Consider the following 15455-nt stretch of genomic DNA (forward strand, 5'->3'; position numbering starts at 1 on the left):
CCTCTGATAGTACTTTTCGCCGAAACCCGTCTACGCTGACGTTTACGAGGGTGCGTAATCTCCTCAGAGATAATCCTGTGGTTAATACCATGACCCGTCCCGTCACCGCGATGACCGATCGTTTAGCATATTATTAACACAGTCAAATCTAGTTCCTCACATGTTTGTGGGTTGGTAACAGCCAGCCATCCCGGCGCCGGATTATTGACACGAATTTACATAATCTTTATTCGTGATGCTACGTGCTTAAACATCATCTTGCTAGCGCGAAAAAATAATTTTTCCGTCTGGAATAATCCGGGGTTAGGGGAAAATGACAATCGTGCGGTATTTACATTTTTTGTGCCGCATTATTCCGCGAAATGAGCTCTCTTTTTCGGTTTGTTTCATGCTCTGCGTGACGGAGTTGACGTAGAGTAGTTTTCAGTGGGGTTGGTTCGGTCAAGGTCACGTAAGTCATGTATTTTGGGAAGACCAGCGACATGTGCGTTGTGACAGTAACGGATGTTGGTGTACACTGAAAAATCAATCGCGGGAAAAGGAAAGATGGTTATTGACAGGCGGTATTGTGTGTACTGGACATGGTTTATATTAAGGTGCTTTTATAGATTGAAGTACACAAGAGTAGACTGGGTGAAGTTCCATGAGTTCGTGATGAAACTAAATGCTGGCGTATTTTGAATTATTTCTGGAATGTGTCAAGTCATCTTCAAAGAAGAAGAGTTCAACGATGTTTGCTTAGTGCGACTTATCTCGTTTTATAATTTTATAAATCGGAAAAACAAGAAGAAATTGTTCGTGCGCTAACCAAACACTATTTTTTAGTCTTCATTTAGAACATTGTTTTAAATGAAGTCCTCAAATGTTTTATTTGTTTTTGATTCTGTGTAGTTAAATTTAAGTGACGTGACATATGTTGGCAGGTCTCTCTAAACACAGACAGGAAACTAAATAATGTGTCAAACAATGTAAGATCAAGAGTAAATTGTGCACTCTTAGTACATACGGTTCAGAATAAAAATTGATAGTATTCATGCCCCCAGAATATCAAAAAATAGTTCTCCTGTGTTTGCAAAATAACTACTTGTAGTTTATGAATCTGCTTTGATTTATTTGATTGTACTTCAGAATCGACGGAAGTTCTATTTGTTAACACTGGGACTTTTACTGCAACCAGATAAGGAACTAAATTTAAATCGAAATCAACATTAATTTTTAGTGATTTTCCATTGTCGATTTTTCATGCTTAAGTCTCTAGAGAGTTGCAAAAAGCGCCAATTTCTTATTGACATAAATTTTATACGGCTGTAGTTCTTATTAGAGAATATGTACAGGCCAGAATTGCACTTCATGTAAAGAAAAATCGATTTGAAACAGCCTCTAAATTCGTTCTGAATTTAATACCACGCTTGGAAATTCGACATTAATAGTAGTAGTTAAACGGCGACTGTGTGAAAATTGTTTCGGCACGTGTATTACAGAGAGAATAGACCACATATTAATGAGCATGAAGGACCATTTTCGCTCAAATCTGTTGCTGTCACTACTTTTACGTTTTCTGGTAATTTAAAACCAATTTTCGCATTAATTCTTGTTCTGGGTTCATGTAAAGATCGGCGAAAAACATAATGGGTCTGGTATTTTTGTCTGGTTTTTAAGTAGTTTGAAAGAATTTCGGGGATTTGTTTTGTTTTTGAAGTACATAATTTGAAAGAATCTGGTGGAGTCATTGCGTTTTGTGTTTGAAGAAGTTTGCTAGAATTTCGGGGAATTCTTTTATTTTGCTTTTGAAGTAGTCTGAAAGAATCTTGGGGACCTCTTGTTACTAATTTTTGAAGTAGTCTGAAGAATCACCGGGACTCCTTTTATTTTGTTTTGTTTTTGAAGTAATTTGAAAGAATCTCTTGGACAATTAATGTTTTTTTCTTGAAGTACTCTGAAAGAAGTCCGGGAAGCTCGTGTTTTGTTTTTGAAGTAGTTTAAAAGAATCACGAGAGCTTTTTTTGTTTTTGAAGTAATTTGAAAGAATCTCAGAGGACCTACCTGTACAGTTTTTGAAGTAGCTTGAAAGAATCTCGGCTACCTCTTGTGTCTGGTTTTTGAAGTACATATGTAGTTTTAAAGAATCTCGGGGACTCCTTGTGTTTTGTTTTTGAAGTAGTTTTGGAAGAATCTCAGAGAGCTGACGTGTCTGGTTTTTGATGTAATTTAAAAGAATCTGGAGGACTCTTTTTGTTTTGTTTTTGAAGTAGCCTGAAAGAATCTCGAGGACCCCTTGTGTCTGGTTCCTGAAGTAATTTGAAAGAATCTCGGAGACCCCTTATGTCTGGTTTTTGAAGTAGTTTGAAAGAATCTCTGGGTTCCTTGTATTTTGTTTTTAAAGTGGTTTGAAAGAATCTCGGGGACCCCGTGTGTTAGGTTTGTGATGTAATTTCAAAGAATCTGGAGGGCTCTTTTTGGTTTTAAAGTAGCCTGAAAGAATCTGGAGGACCCTTTTTGTTTTGTTTTTGATGTACATAGTTTGAAGGAATCCACGTGTCTGGTTTTTGAAATAGTTTGAAAGATCTGGGACCCCGCGTATCTGGTTTTTGAAGAAGTTTCAAAGAATCTCGAAGGCTCTTTTTGTTTTATTTTTGAAGTGGCCTGAAAGAATTTTGGGAACCCTTTTTTGTTTTATTTTTGAAGTAGCCTAAAAGAATCTCGGGGCCCGCTTGTGTCTGGTTTTTGAAGTAGTTGGAAAGAATCTCGGGGCCGCTTGTGTTTTGTTTTTGAAGTAGGTTCAAAGAATCTCGGAGGCGCTTTTTGTTCTGTTTTTGAAGTAGCTTGAAAGAATCTCGGGGACCCCACGTGTCTGGTTTTTGAAGTAGTTTGAAAGAATCTGGGGGCCCCGCGTATCTGGTTTTTGAAGGAGTTTCAAAGAATCTCGAGGGCTCTTTTTGTTTTATTTTTGAAGTGGCCTGAAAAAATCTCGGGGGCCGCTTGTATCTGGTTTTTGAAGTAGTTTGAAAGAATCTCGGGGCCGCTTGTGTTTTGTTTTTGAAGTAGCTTCAAAGAATCTCGGAGGCGCTTTTTGTTCTGTTTTTGAAGTAGCTTGAAAGAATCTCGGGTACTCCACGTGTCTCTGGTTTTTGAAGTAGTTTGAAAGAATCTGGGGGCCCCGCGTATCTGGTTTTTGAAGGAGTTTCAAAGAATCTCGAGGGCTCTTTTTGTTTTATTTTTGAATTGGCCTGAAAGAATCTCGGAAACCCTTTTTGTTTTATTTTTGAAGTAGCCTAAAATAATCTCGGGGGCCGCTTGTGTCTGGTTTTTGAAGTAGTTTGAAAGAATCTCGGGGCCGCTCGTGTTTTGTTTTTGAAGTAGCGTAAAAGAATCTCGGGGGCGCTTTTTGTTCTGTTTTTGAAGTAGTTTGAAAGAATCTCGGGGAGCTCGCGTGTCTAGTTTTTGAAGTAATTTCAAAGTATCTGGAGAACTCTTTTTGTGTTGTTTTTGAAGTAGCCTGAAAGAATCTCGAGGGCCCTTTTTGATTTGTTTTTGCAATGACCTGAAAGAATCTCGGGGCCCCCTTGTGTTTTGTTCTTGAAGTAGCTTCAATGAATCCCGGAGACCCCTTGTGTCTGGGTTTTGAAGTAGTTTGAAAGAATCTCTGGGACTCCTTGTGTTTTGTTTTTAAAGTGGTTTGAAAGAATCTCGGAGGCCGCTTGTGTCTGGTTTTTGAAGTATGTAGTTTGAAAGAATCTCGGGGCCGCTCGTGTTTTGTTTTTGAAGTAGCTTCAGAGAATGTCGGGGGCGCTTTTTGTTCTGTTTTTGAAGTAGTTTGAAAGAATTTCGTGGATTCCACGTGTCTGGTTTTTGAAGTAGTTTGAAAGAATCTGGTGGCCCCGCGTATCTGGTTTTTGAAGAAGTTTCAAAGAATTTCGAGGGCTTTATTTGTTTTATTTTTGAAGTGGCCTGAATGAATCTCGGGAACCCTTTTTGTTTTATTTTTGAAGTAGCCTAAAAGAATTTCGGGGGCCGCTTGTGTCTGGTTTTTGAAGTAATTTGAAAGAATCTCGGGGGCCCCGCGTATCTGGTTTTTGAAGAAGTTTAAAAGAATCTCGAAGGCGCTTTCTGTTTTATTTTTGAAGTGGCCTGAAAGAATCTCGGGAACCCTTTTGTTTGGTTTTTGAAGTAGCCTAAAAGAATCTCGCGTGCGCTTTTTGTTCTGTTTTTGAAGTAGCTTGAAAGAATCTCGGGGACTTCACGTGTCTGGTTTTTGAAGAAGTTTCAAAGAATCTCGAGGGCTCCTTTTGTTTTATTTTTGAAGTGGCCTGAAAGAATCTCGGAAACCCTTTTTGTTTTATTTTTGAAGTAGCCTAAAAGGATCTCGGGGGCCGCTTGTGTCTGGTTTTTGAAGTAATTTGAGAGAATGTCGGGGGCCCAACGTGTCTGGTTTTTGAAGTAGTTTCAAAGAATCTCGAGTGTTCTTTTTGGTTTGATTTTGAAGTAACCTGATGGAATGTCGGGGACCCCTTGGATCTGGTTTTTGAAATAATTTGAAAGAATCTTGGGCAATCCTTGTTTTGGTTATGAAGTACATAATTTGAAAAAATCTCGGGTACCCCTTATGTTTAATTCTTGAAGTGTGTAGTCTGAAAGAATCTCGGAGATCTCGTATATCTGGTTTTTGAAGTAGTTTGAAAGAATCTGAAGGACCCCTTCTGTTTTGTTTTTGAAGTACATATGTAGTTTGAACAAATCTCTACAACGTCTTGTGGATTATTCTTGTAGTAGTTTAAAAGAATCTGGGTTTCGTTCTTGAACTAGTCTGAAAGAATCTTGCGAATCCCTTGTATTGTTTTTGAAGTACATAATTTGAAAAAATCTCGGAATCCCGTAATTAGGGGTGGATGGGACCTGCGAAAAAAATTAGTCCAGCGCCTGAAAGCCCAAAATTTTCATTTAAAGGTACATAAAATTTGGATTGCTTGTGGGTAGGACAATTTCCGGTTAGGAAAAATGGTGCCCGAAAATGAAGGATAGGGCTGTCTGTCTGTCGTACAACTAGTGTTATCTCACTTATCTGCCAGCTCTTTCATAAAGCGTGTGTAGATTAGACGCGATAATGAATACAAAACACGTAGTGTGTAGTAGTAATGAAATCATCTTTGTCCAAATTCGAGTGTCGTCGTTCGGTCTTCCGTCGAAGCCCCGTTCACGCGCACGCAATCTCATCGGAAGTGACAGCTGTCAGATTTTGCAGGCCCAACTTCCATATCCTCGGAGTTTCCTTTGTCGGGTTTATCGCCGCATAAAGCGACAAAGCCGCCTTTTTTCCGCCGACCAACCTCCTGAACTTACACAACATATTACACACTCGTGTGTTCGAACATCTGTACAAACCCGTCTTATATTTAGCGAGCACATTAGCGCATTTAGAACGGAATTCCCCCCAAGTCGTCCACTCGTAAATCTCTAAGAACCATCTCGAAAATCGCGATTATTCCCTCTACAAACAAAAAAAGGCACACCGCCGGCGTTGCGCCGAAGGAGAGCGATCGCGTAATAAAGCGCGATAAGAAAGGTAAACGAACTAACTCATTCTAAAAATACAAATACCCATCTCACAATGATTCGTGATTCGGTTTTTCGGCGGCTAGATCGAATTACGCGATAACATTTGTCCGCTTTGTTTCAGGAGATCGGGTTACATCAGCGAAATCAACGAAAGTGGTGCCAACATCCGTTCGATTAATCCCCCCACTGGATTTTTGATTATTGTCGGCGGCCACGCATGACTCATTTGTCTGTCCGTCCTCTCGGAATGGAACAATCAAGGTGTAACGAAAATCGAGTTCAATAAACCGAAAGAATTTTTCTCGCGTTTCCTTGATTGAGCTTTATGTTGGCAGTAAAACTAAAGATACGGGCGAAGCGGTGGGGGTGTTTGTTGTGGCTTTCATGGACGCGCAGCTGGGGGAAGCAGGTGCAAAGCAGGGGTGCCAACAGGCCCGATAGCGATCTTTATGGGGTATTGGGGCACGGAAAACGGTGACTCATTTGTAGGTGCTTAAATCCGGATTGGTTATAGTCGGTTCACCGAAGAGATGGAGTGAGCCGCAATTACACTAGGTAAATTTTCGGCGCGGCGCGGGAAAGGGCAGCCTTGGCCCAGACTTGAAACAATAGACAAATCCCTGATTCTAGCCAGCACAATGCCGTTGCGCAACGGAGGTAATAGAATTTAGATTACAAAGACAAGGTCGGTGACCATGTGTTTCGGTTCCTGGAACGCGTTGAGGTTATGTCACAGAATGGGCAACGGTCATTCTAACAAACTCGACCTTGAACCATCTTCTATCGGTGCACCATAATTTTTCGTTCGAGTAATAAATCAGCGGTGACCTTTTTCGATAAGGGCGTCCACAGTGCCAGCAATTACCCACATCCGCTTCCAATCCCTTCATGACCCCCACTAACCCATTGAATCGATAATAGAGCCCGTAATTTTATTTACTAGAATAGAGAGAAAAAAAGAAACACCAGAGCCGGATTAAGAGAAGTTTGTTTGTCGTAATCCAGTCCAAGCGGAACTAGCGTATCCGGCCTAACCTGCGGAAGCTTGGGTCGTTTCCATCTGGATTTTATCCCGTTTAATTGGAATTTCCCACACTTGATGTTGAGATTTGCTCGGCTCTCTGCCCCCTGCTAGTTTATTTTCATTGATCGACTTAATCGCCCGTGGAGTAATTTATTGCTTTATAGTAGGAAAATCACGGAGTTAATTAAATGGGAGAAGGTCGGGAACATTTGGCGGCGAGACGTCTGCGGAAATCGGTTTTTTTGGTTCAAGTGGTTTGTTATTCGCGAAACAAGCGTCGAGTACCGGGTTTATCACGTCATATAAACGCTCAAATGGACTTTTATGGACTTAATGGGTCGAACGAGCGAGTAATTCAGCTACTTAAATGTAGAGGGCGCGCGAGAGTAATATTTAAGTCACTGGTTGCATATAGTGTTGTTAAATTGAACAGAGATATATTTACGTTGTCTCATTGTAAATCTTTGACAGGAAATTTAGTGTCGTTAAGATGGCACCTTTTGCCAATTTGGACGCACCAGGAATGCCACACTAAGAATGCACAACTCAGTGCTCTCATTTTTCTTGTGTCTACAGTCAGACTTCTCTCTCTATCTTTTGGGAATTTTGGAATTCGCTAGACCTTGCTAAAGCAATAAATACTTAGTGCTTTGGAGTGCTTTAAACGACTTATATCTCTTTTATTTTCTTGAATAACAGTGGTAACTCTTTTGAAAGTGTTTGTGGTGGCTACATTTAGCAACATTTGAAAAGTGGTGTAATAAATTTTCTCCTGTTGTAATTACATTCCCCTAAATATAAATGTTAGATTTGTGGTTATAAAACTTAACTAATCGTGACGTAGCTTGGACATAATTTGATAGGACTAGGTGTTTTAGGAATGAATTTCAGAACATCGGTTTTTGATGTGAATTTTAATCAAATTTATGTGTCCAAGTCGTAAAAGACAACGCTTAAGATGTCCATAAAAACGAGGACGACATCAAATTTTTGTTGATGATGCGAGTGGATTTTTTATGAAATTTGTTCTGCGTTGTAAACGCTGACCTCTATATTAAATAAGATATATAATAGATATATATAATAGAGAACAAAAAATGATATAATTACGTAAATAATGCACGTATCTCAGACATTTGCGTCCACATCATTAATGAAAATCGCAAATATGAGTGAAGCCATGATTGAGCCCTGAGTTGCTCCTGCCCAAGAAGTTACTAAACTCTGTGCAGGACTTGATCGAAGACGACCTATATGGTGATGATGTAATGATGATTTCTGGTCACATCTGTGGGGTCATTAAAACAAGACCATTTTTTTTTCATAGTGCAGCCGGCATCTATATATCGTTTCGAATTACAAATTTGCACGCTGAGGCAATGTGCAGCCGCACCGATTAAGTTATCACTCCGATAACATGTCGGGGTTCAGTGGCTACAGCATTTAAACACAGCCCAATAAAACAAGTAAACAAACTGTTAAACTAATGTAAATAACAACATATTTGTTGCGGATGGAGGTCCGGAAATGGCTAATAAAAAACCGACGAGCTATCAGTCATGGCCACGCCTCTTTACAATTGACTTAATTAGTAATCGGCGGGAATTCGAATCTGGGCTTTTTTTCGGTCCGTCACCAACATCTGGCACAATAAACTAACTATAGTTTAAGTTGGGTTTTTAACGTGCATAAACAAATTGCGCGATTTTTCCGACTGGCAAGACCGTCACCTTGCAAAATATGTAGGTAAGATAGGCGCCGAGAGCCAGAATTGCGCGGGTGAAACTGTCCGACTCTCCAACTCCAACGCGGTTCCAGTCGTTGTGAGAATTCCACGGAGAGTGGTTGAGCAGTTGCTCCTACGTAAAATGCGAGTTTGCGAGTTCGCGATTATTTACGAGTACTTATGCACGCCTTCCTAGCCAGAAAAGCCGAGCCCTGTGCCCGTAAGTTACCATTCTTTCTCTTTTTTTTTCTGTGTTAATGGCGCAGTTAGATCTTTATGGCGTTAGCGTGAAATCATTGTTTCCTTTTCTGGTTATCGCGACCTCGACTCATTTCCAATCTCGGTGATGCTCTTCGCGTTTTTTTGCCAGCGATAAGAGTTCTTAATCTGCGTAAACAACCCGCTCAGACGCAAGCCCCCAACTTTAATTACTCAAGTTTTAATTGCCGCCACCTCGGCGAAGACGATAGCGATCGCTGATGTACTTACTCTTTGAAAATTGAGACCAGAGTCCAAGGACGCGCTAGTTTACAAGTCGAGTAATTAAACCAATTTGAACAGTTGCGGCTAACAAATAAGTACTTTTAAACCGATCACAATTACTCGATCCGGGGTAAAGTCGAAGGGCTGCGAAATAAACTCGCAGTTGAGCGTCCTTGCCTAGAAAATGCCGCTCCAACAATAGACTTCATACAATTGTCACCATCTATTTCCTGATTAAAATGTTGCACACCAGCAAATTGCCGCTTAGCCCCCTATAGGGACGCCACTGCCGTAATTACGGCTTTCATGGCCAACTTCGTTGTGCAATCACTCGCAGAATATCAAGTAGTCGATGCGACCTTCACACTCTTCGATTCACTCAAAAAATGACATTATGTCACTTCCGAAAGCTCGCTTTCTCCAGACACCATTTTTTCCACAAAATTCGCAACTTCCTATTTCCTCCAAAGGTCACCCTGACCCATTTCTCACGCCCGTTCCAATTCGCCCCACATTGGGGAAATTCTTTACGCCACCCCTTCTCGGGGAAGGCCCGACAGCTGCTGTTCCGGGTCACATAATTAATTCCAATTTAAACGTTAAATTAACTTGGTCCAAATTTCAAGCCGAAAGGTTTTCGTTCGCATTGTCATCCCGCACAGGAAGGATTAATCAAAGGAGATCACGACCTGCTAGATACACTGACGCTCCACAAAGCCACAAAGCCAAAACGTGCGGTCAAATTCACAACCAGCTCGAAATACGAAATTGATTATATTGCTTTTTGTAAAATTTAAATAGTGTTTACCATGCAAATGCAACGATTTAATTGTTTTCAGACGAACCCCGCCTTCGTTCGGGCACATGGGAGGAAACCCCCTGCGAGCACCGCGTCCCCCCGCGCACCCTCCAGCACACCATTTCCCAGCGCAGCTCCGAAGACAGCTGGTGCTCGGGCTCCGACCCCGAGCTGTCCTCCGACGGCGAGAGCGACCGGAGCGCCACCTCCAACTCCAGGTCAGTACTTGACAATCAGCGCGAACCGTCTAATTAAAAGGCCAACAGGGTCAACAACACCCAATTCCGTAACACTTTGAACAAGGCCAAAACGTTATGCGATAAGTTGAGGGCAAGCGGAGGCATCGGCTCCAACCACAGGTTGTCCCTCGACGGGAGTCTGACCGATGCCTCCTCCCAGAACCAGGCCAACCAGGGCAAGCTGTCGAGGTGGTTTTCCATCAGAAGGGGCAGCGCACATCACTACGATATCGAGAATGTGGACGGGACCAAAGCGCCACCGGCGAATAAAATGCCTCTTCTGCCAGAGGTGGAGGAGGAGAATGTGTTCAATTGCTCGGCGCAACAGAGGAGGCAAGTGCCTCCGGCGCTGCCCCCGGCGCCGCCAAACTTGACGACGCAGCAGATGAAGAGGAGGATGATCGTCGCGGCGATTGTACATAGCGAGAATTCGTACGTCGCGACGCTGCAGAGGCTAGTCAATGTGAGTGACCAAAGACAGCGTAGCTGTAGAGATGCTAAGTGATAGATGACATTTAATGAATTCGTCATTGGCTATTTTTTACTAAACGTATCTAGTGTGTTTTTTCATTTCGTCGGTGTAACTGCGGTTTCTGCGAAAAAATGGCTCAAGGTTAAATGTATTAAATGCCGCGTTCGACGTTTCTGTCCCGTTTGCCTGCCTGGTACGTGAATTATTTATTTCTAAAGCTGGAAAATAAGTTGAAAACGGGTACGAGTTTGTTTCAGTTTTGAATTTAATTTCACATGGAAACATCTGCGGTGTCAAGTTGTCAAATTAATTCTTGCTTTTCCGCTACGATTTATCAGTTCAGTGGCTTTAGTTCTCGGAGTTGCAATACGAGAGTTGCGTTTGTAATTGCAGACGGATCAATTCGTTTAACACATCACGTTATTCAAGTCTAAAGATTTGTCACAATTTGAATTTCGCGCCACAAGCGTGACGTCAACACCATTTTTAAACTACTAACGAATTACGAAAAATTGTTGTTTTTGCCCGTGCAGGATTATAAAAAGCCTCTGGAGGAAAGCAGCCCTGCGATTTTGAGTGGTTCGAAAATCGCGACGCTGTTCCACAGACTCCCGGAGATACTCCAGTGCCATACTTTGTTCCGGATCGCGCTCGCCGAAAGCGTGCGTAACTGGGACCGAGACGAAAGAATCGGCGACGTGTTCGTGGCTTCCTTCTCCAAAGCCATAGTCCTCGACATCTACAGCGGTTTCATCAACAACTTCTCCGTCGCGATGGACTTGGCGAAGATGGAAGCCAAACGAAAATCCGCGCTGGCCGACTTTCTAAAAGTAACACGCTGCGACATTTAAGCCGCTTTGTCTCATTTGTTAGTTTCAGGTGAAACAGATCAGCTCGCACGATCGGTTATCATTCTTCGGCCTCATGGTGAAGCCCGTGCAACGGTTCCCGCAGTTCATCCTCTTCCTCCAGGTGAGTATTTGTTGACCGTCGTACGAAGCTTATGTTCGCGTTTCAAAGGACTTGCTGAAGCACACGCCGCAAGGCCACCACGACCGCATGTCCCTTCAGCTGGCGCTGACCCAGCTCGAGTCCCTCGCCGAGATGCTCAACGAGCGAAAAAGAGAAGCTGAACAGTACCAAGCGTTCAAAGAGATGTTGCGCCACATCAGCGGCAAATTCTCAGCGAGGCCTTTGTCGGATTGCAACAGATACTTGTTGCGGGAAGATAACGTGATGCAACTGGTAAGTCTAATTGGTTTAATTTACGACTCGGCGCGCTTAATCGCCTCGTTTTAGGAGTATAACCAAAGCGGCATGATCACAAAGGCGAAGAACCGGCGTTTGTTGTTGTTGAACGACTTGATCGTGTGCGTTTCCGTGGCCCCGAAAGCGTCGGACGACTTCGGGGCGAGCGAAAGACTGAACTTGAAGTGGACCTACCCCGTTTCGGATATAGAGATTCAGGATACGAGCGCGTCCCCGACGCTGAGTCGAGTATTGACGGCGGGACTCACCAAAGGCGGTAGTGTCAAGTCGAACGGGTCCTTCGACGGGCAACAGCCGCAGGACGCCAACAATTTGTGCACGGAAATGAGCAATTTGATGCACGATTACGAGATCATGAGTCGGATTTCGGACCTGGTGGGGTCGCTCAGAGGTACTTATAAGGATATCACGGTGGAAAACACGCGGAAGATCCTGCAGCAAATACAAACGTCGATTCAGCAGAAGGACGAAGAGATGGCCTGGGTCGACTCGTGTTGTTTGCAGCTCGTGGTGAAAACCAAAGGGAAAGAGGAGACTTTCACGTTCAAGACCGACAATCCGTCGATTAAGAAGGAGTGGATTACGGAGTTGAGGTTGGCGCAGTTGGCACTGGACCCTAACAACTCCCCGGCGTGGGAGGTGCCCGAGCAGGAGCAACGACCGTCGACGAAGATGCCGCTCTTCGTCAAATCGCAGTGTGTTTACAAGTCACAGCATCAAACCGAAGTAAGTCACATTCGAATCCTACCGACTGCGCCATTACAGTTATCGATTTGTGTTTAGGTCCGCTGTGGTTGCTACTACACTGTGAACTCTGTAAAGACTACGCGCCGCCGCTACCGCACCCAAAACTACCTCTGGATCTGCACGTCGGATGGCGCCAGTAGTCACATCGCGGTTCTCGCCCAACACCACCAACAATCCAGCGTGCTGAAAGACATCACCTCCTTCAGTCTAGTGGAAACGCAAGTAACTTCGATGGAGTTCGTCAAAGGGGCGCCGCCGCCGTGCCCGAGTCTGGCGTCCGACACGGTCTGGATGGGCACCGACAGCCACCGCCTCCTAGTGTACGCCGCCGACGAGCCCGAAAAACAAGAAGAAGTGGCCAGCGTGGCCGTCTCCGACGTCATAACCCAAATTAAATGTCACTGTGATAGCGTATTCGTCGCCTTAGCTAACGGAACCTTAAATGTATATAGACGCAACTTAATCGACGGCGGGTGGTTGCTGCAAGAACCGCAAGTGCTCGACCTAGGCACCGACCCCGTCTCCAGCCTCTTGCCCATCAACACGTGCTTGTATGCAGCCTGCGGCAAGAAAGTCTGGGTGGTCAACGGCCTCACCGGCGAAATCCAGAAGAACTTCAGCATCCAGCACGAGCACGTCGGCAACGTTAACCTAATGGCGCACAGCGGCATCGGTTTGTGGATTTCGCTGAAGCACTCGAGCACCATCTGCTTGTACCACACGGAGACGTTCAAGCACCTGCAGGACATCAACATAGCGTCGAACGTCATGCGGGTGACGACGCCGTCGAGTGGCCGCGACTGTGTTAACAACAATCGGTCGCAAGTTAACGTCACGGCGCTGTTAGCTTGCAAGGGTTTGTTGTGGGTGGGTACGAACGTTGGTATTACCCTCACCATTCCCCTACCGCGACTCGAGGGCGTGCCGATCATCAGCGGGCGTGTCAATATTTCGTACCACGCCCATTTCGGACCGATCTCGTTTCTCTTAGCTTTGCAACCAAAGAGTGGGACCAACTCCGGGAAGTACTCGAAGGAGTCTCCCCCCACGCAAGATAGCCTCGACGGGAGTTTCGCGGAAACGCCGCAGGACGACCGCCCCAAAATGGAAAAACAACTGTCGGATACATCCATGGCGTCGAAGTTGCGCTACTTCACGAGTAGCCCAGTCGTGCTGCGCCGGCGCAGATCCAAAGACTGCGACATGTCTCGTCTGTCGAAAACGTTGCCGAGAGGTTTCGGCAACGGTGGATCCATCTTCTCGACTAGTAGTAACTCGTCGCAGGTGTCTGGCGACACGTGCGACGTTTACGGTCTCTATGGCGAACTCATGTACATCAAAGATTACGAAGGTGAAGAGAACATCCTCACTGACGCTATTTATGAGTCATTACGGCGCAGTGACCCCGAGTTGGCTCTTCCAAACAAAGTCAGCACGCTAGATCGCAGATTGAAGATGAAGGTTAGTCGACCCAGGTCGCTGGATTTGTCTAATTGGTCGGTGGATTCGCGCTCGTCGAGTTTATGCACGTCTTCGGGGAGCGAAGAGAGCATGGCGATACGACACGGTGCGGGTCGGAGCGTGTCGCGGAATAATTCTAGCGTGAGCAGACAGTTGAACGGAGTGAACGAAAACGTCGAGAAGGAAAAACCGGCGACGAAGACGTTGAGTAAAGGGGGTGCGGTGGATAATGCGCGACGGACAGTGATTACTCTGATGGGAGGGAGAGGGTACGTGAATTTCAGGCAGCCGTGTTGTCCGGCGGATAAGTCGAAGAGCTCGTTCTCGATTAGGGAATCCAACAGGAATGACGCCCATATTGTCATATGGGAGCTGAAATTGTGATGATTCGGCCTAAGTATTCATAATGGCGGATATTTTTGTAACTGTGTAAAATACGTGTAGGTTTATTTTTTATTTATTTGTTGTAAAGTTTTTTTTTTAACTTAACGAGTCGGATGGATGTTTTTAGTACTTGATTTGTTAGGTTTTTTATTAATGTGCCCTGTTATATTGCTACTAGTTGCATGTTTAAGTATAATGAATTTATTACTGTTCACTGTGTTATATCAGAGCATTTATTGAAAATAAATCCAAATGCCACGTCCTCGATTTCTTACTGTTGCCAAATTGTAAATTTTCAATCTACGTTGAACAAACACAATAAAGGGTAAGAGGATTATTGACAAACGTAGTCAAACACTGGTTTCGCCAAGGATAAAATGATTAAAAGTTGTTTCATAATAAAACTTGACGTTAAATAAACACTAGGCTCCAATCAAAACAAATAGTTTAAAAAAGGAAAATTCTTGTTTGCTTTGCACTTGCCACGAAAAAATATTTATTGCAGATAGATTATCAAGAATTTGTTTACACTTGGCCTAAAATCCAGGGTGACTCACTAAGTCAATGCTGGGGATTTGTATTTTTCTAATGAAAGTGGCTACCTATCTAGTATTGACCAATCAGATTTTGGGATGAAGTGTTACTGAGTCATTATAATCACACACTGATCATCAATACTTACGACATTCTTAGTTTATCAGATCGTAGTTTGTTTTCGCCATAAAGCTATTCGCGGAAATTATTTATTTTCGGAAATACTTCAAATTTTTAAAAATATCTCGTGCACAGTTCTAAAAAAAGGTCAGTGTTTCCTGCGGTAAACGAAAAATTATTCTGACCAAAAGTCGTAAATGTTTAATAGCTGTGAAGGTACCAGAGCACGGCAATATATCTTGTGTAAACCTGTGGAAAAACTTACGAATTTATTTTGTATTTATTGTTTCAAAATTTTGTTTTAGAAATTGAAATATACAAACGCATGTTACAGCTACTGAGTGTCAAAAATATGAAAAACATTAAATAGCCACACTGATTTGGGTTTTACTTTATCTGACATTAAAATGAGTGTGATGTTACTTCATTTCAGATTTTCCAGTTTTTATGTTTTAATCAAATCATTCGATTGTTCGTTGACATTACTCACAGGATATTAATAGCGGAGTGGAAAAATACTGCGAAAAGAACGCACCAATAAATGAGTCAGTGGACGTAAAAGTGTGCAGATGATACGCCACTGGTGAAAGCTTAAGTGACAGATTGTTACGCTCTTCTCACGATATTTCTACTCTACTCTTTTA

General features: G+C 43.3%; 1 protein-coding gene across 5 annotated transcripts in view; it reads left to right on the top strand.

Annotated features, from left to right (window-relative positions):
* LOC135138486 (uncharacterized protein) overlaps positions 1-14419 on the top strand; it is an 81202-nt gene extending 66783 nt beyond the window's left edge. For 4 of the 5 annotated variants that reach the window (XM_064068462.1, XM_064068476.1, XM_064068468.1 and 1 more), the window contains 7 exons: positions 9626-9803; positions 9852-10287; positions 10830-11126; positions 11176-11268; positions 11317-11541; positions 11596-12291; positions 12349-14419. In XM_064068462.1, the coding sequence (XP_063924532.1) occupies positions 9626-9803; positions 9852-10287; positions 10830-11126; positions 11176-11268; positions 11317-11541; positions 11596-12291; positions 12349-14157 (3734 nt within the window). In that variant the 3' untranslated portion in view covers positions 14158-14419. Of the gene's footprint in view, positions 1-8366; positions 8524-9625; positions 9804-9851; positions 10288-10829; positions 11127-11175; positions 11269-11316; positions 11542-11595; positions 12292-12348 lie in introns of those variants that run through there. The other variant, XM_064068483.1, reaches the window with a different exon arrangement.
* The last annotated feature ends 1036 nt before the right edge of the window (positions 14420-15455 follow it).

This window comes from Zophobas morio, unplaced genomic scaffold (assembly GCF_036711695.1).
Source record: "Zophobas morio isolate AGI-343-1 ecotype UQ-CSIRO unplaced genomic scaffold, CSIRO_AGI_Zmor_V1 ptg000004l, whole genome shotgun sequence".
Lineage (NCBI taxonomy): Eukaryota > Metazoa > Arthropoda > Insecta > Coleoptera > Tenebrionidae > Zophobas > Zophobas morio.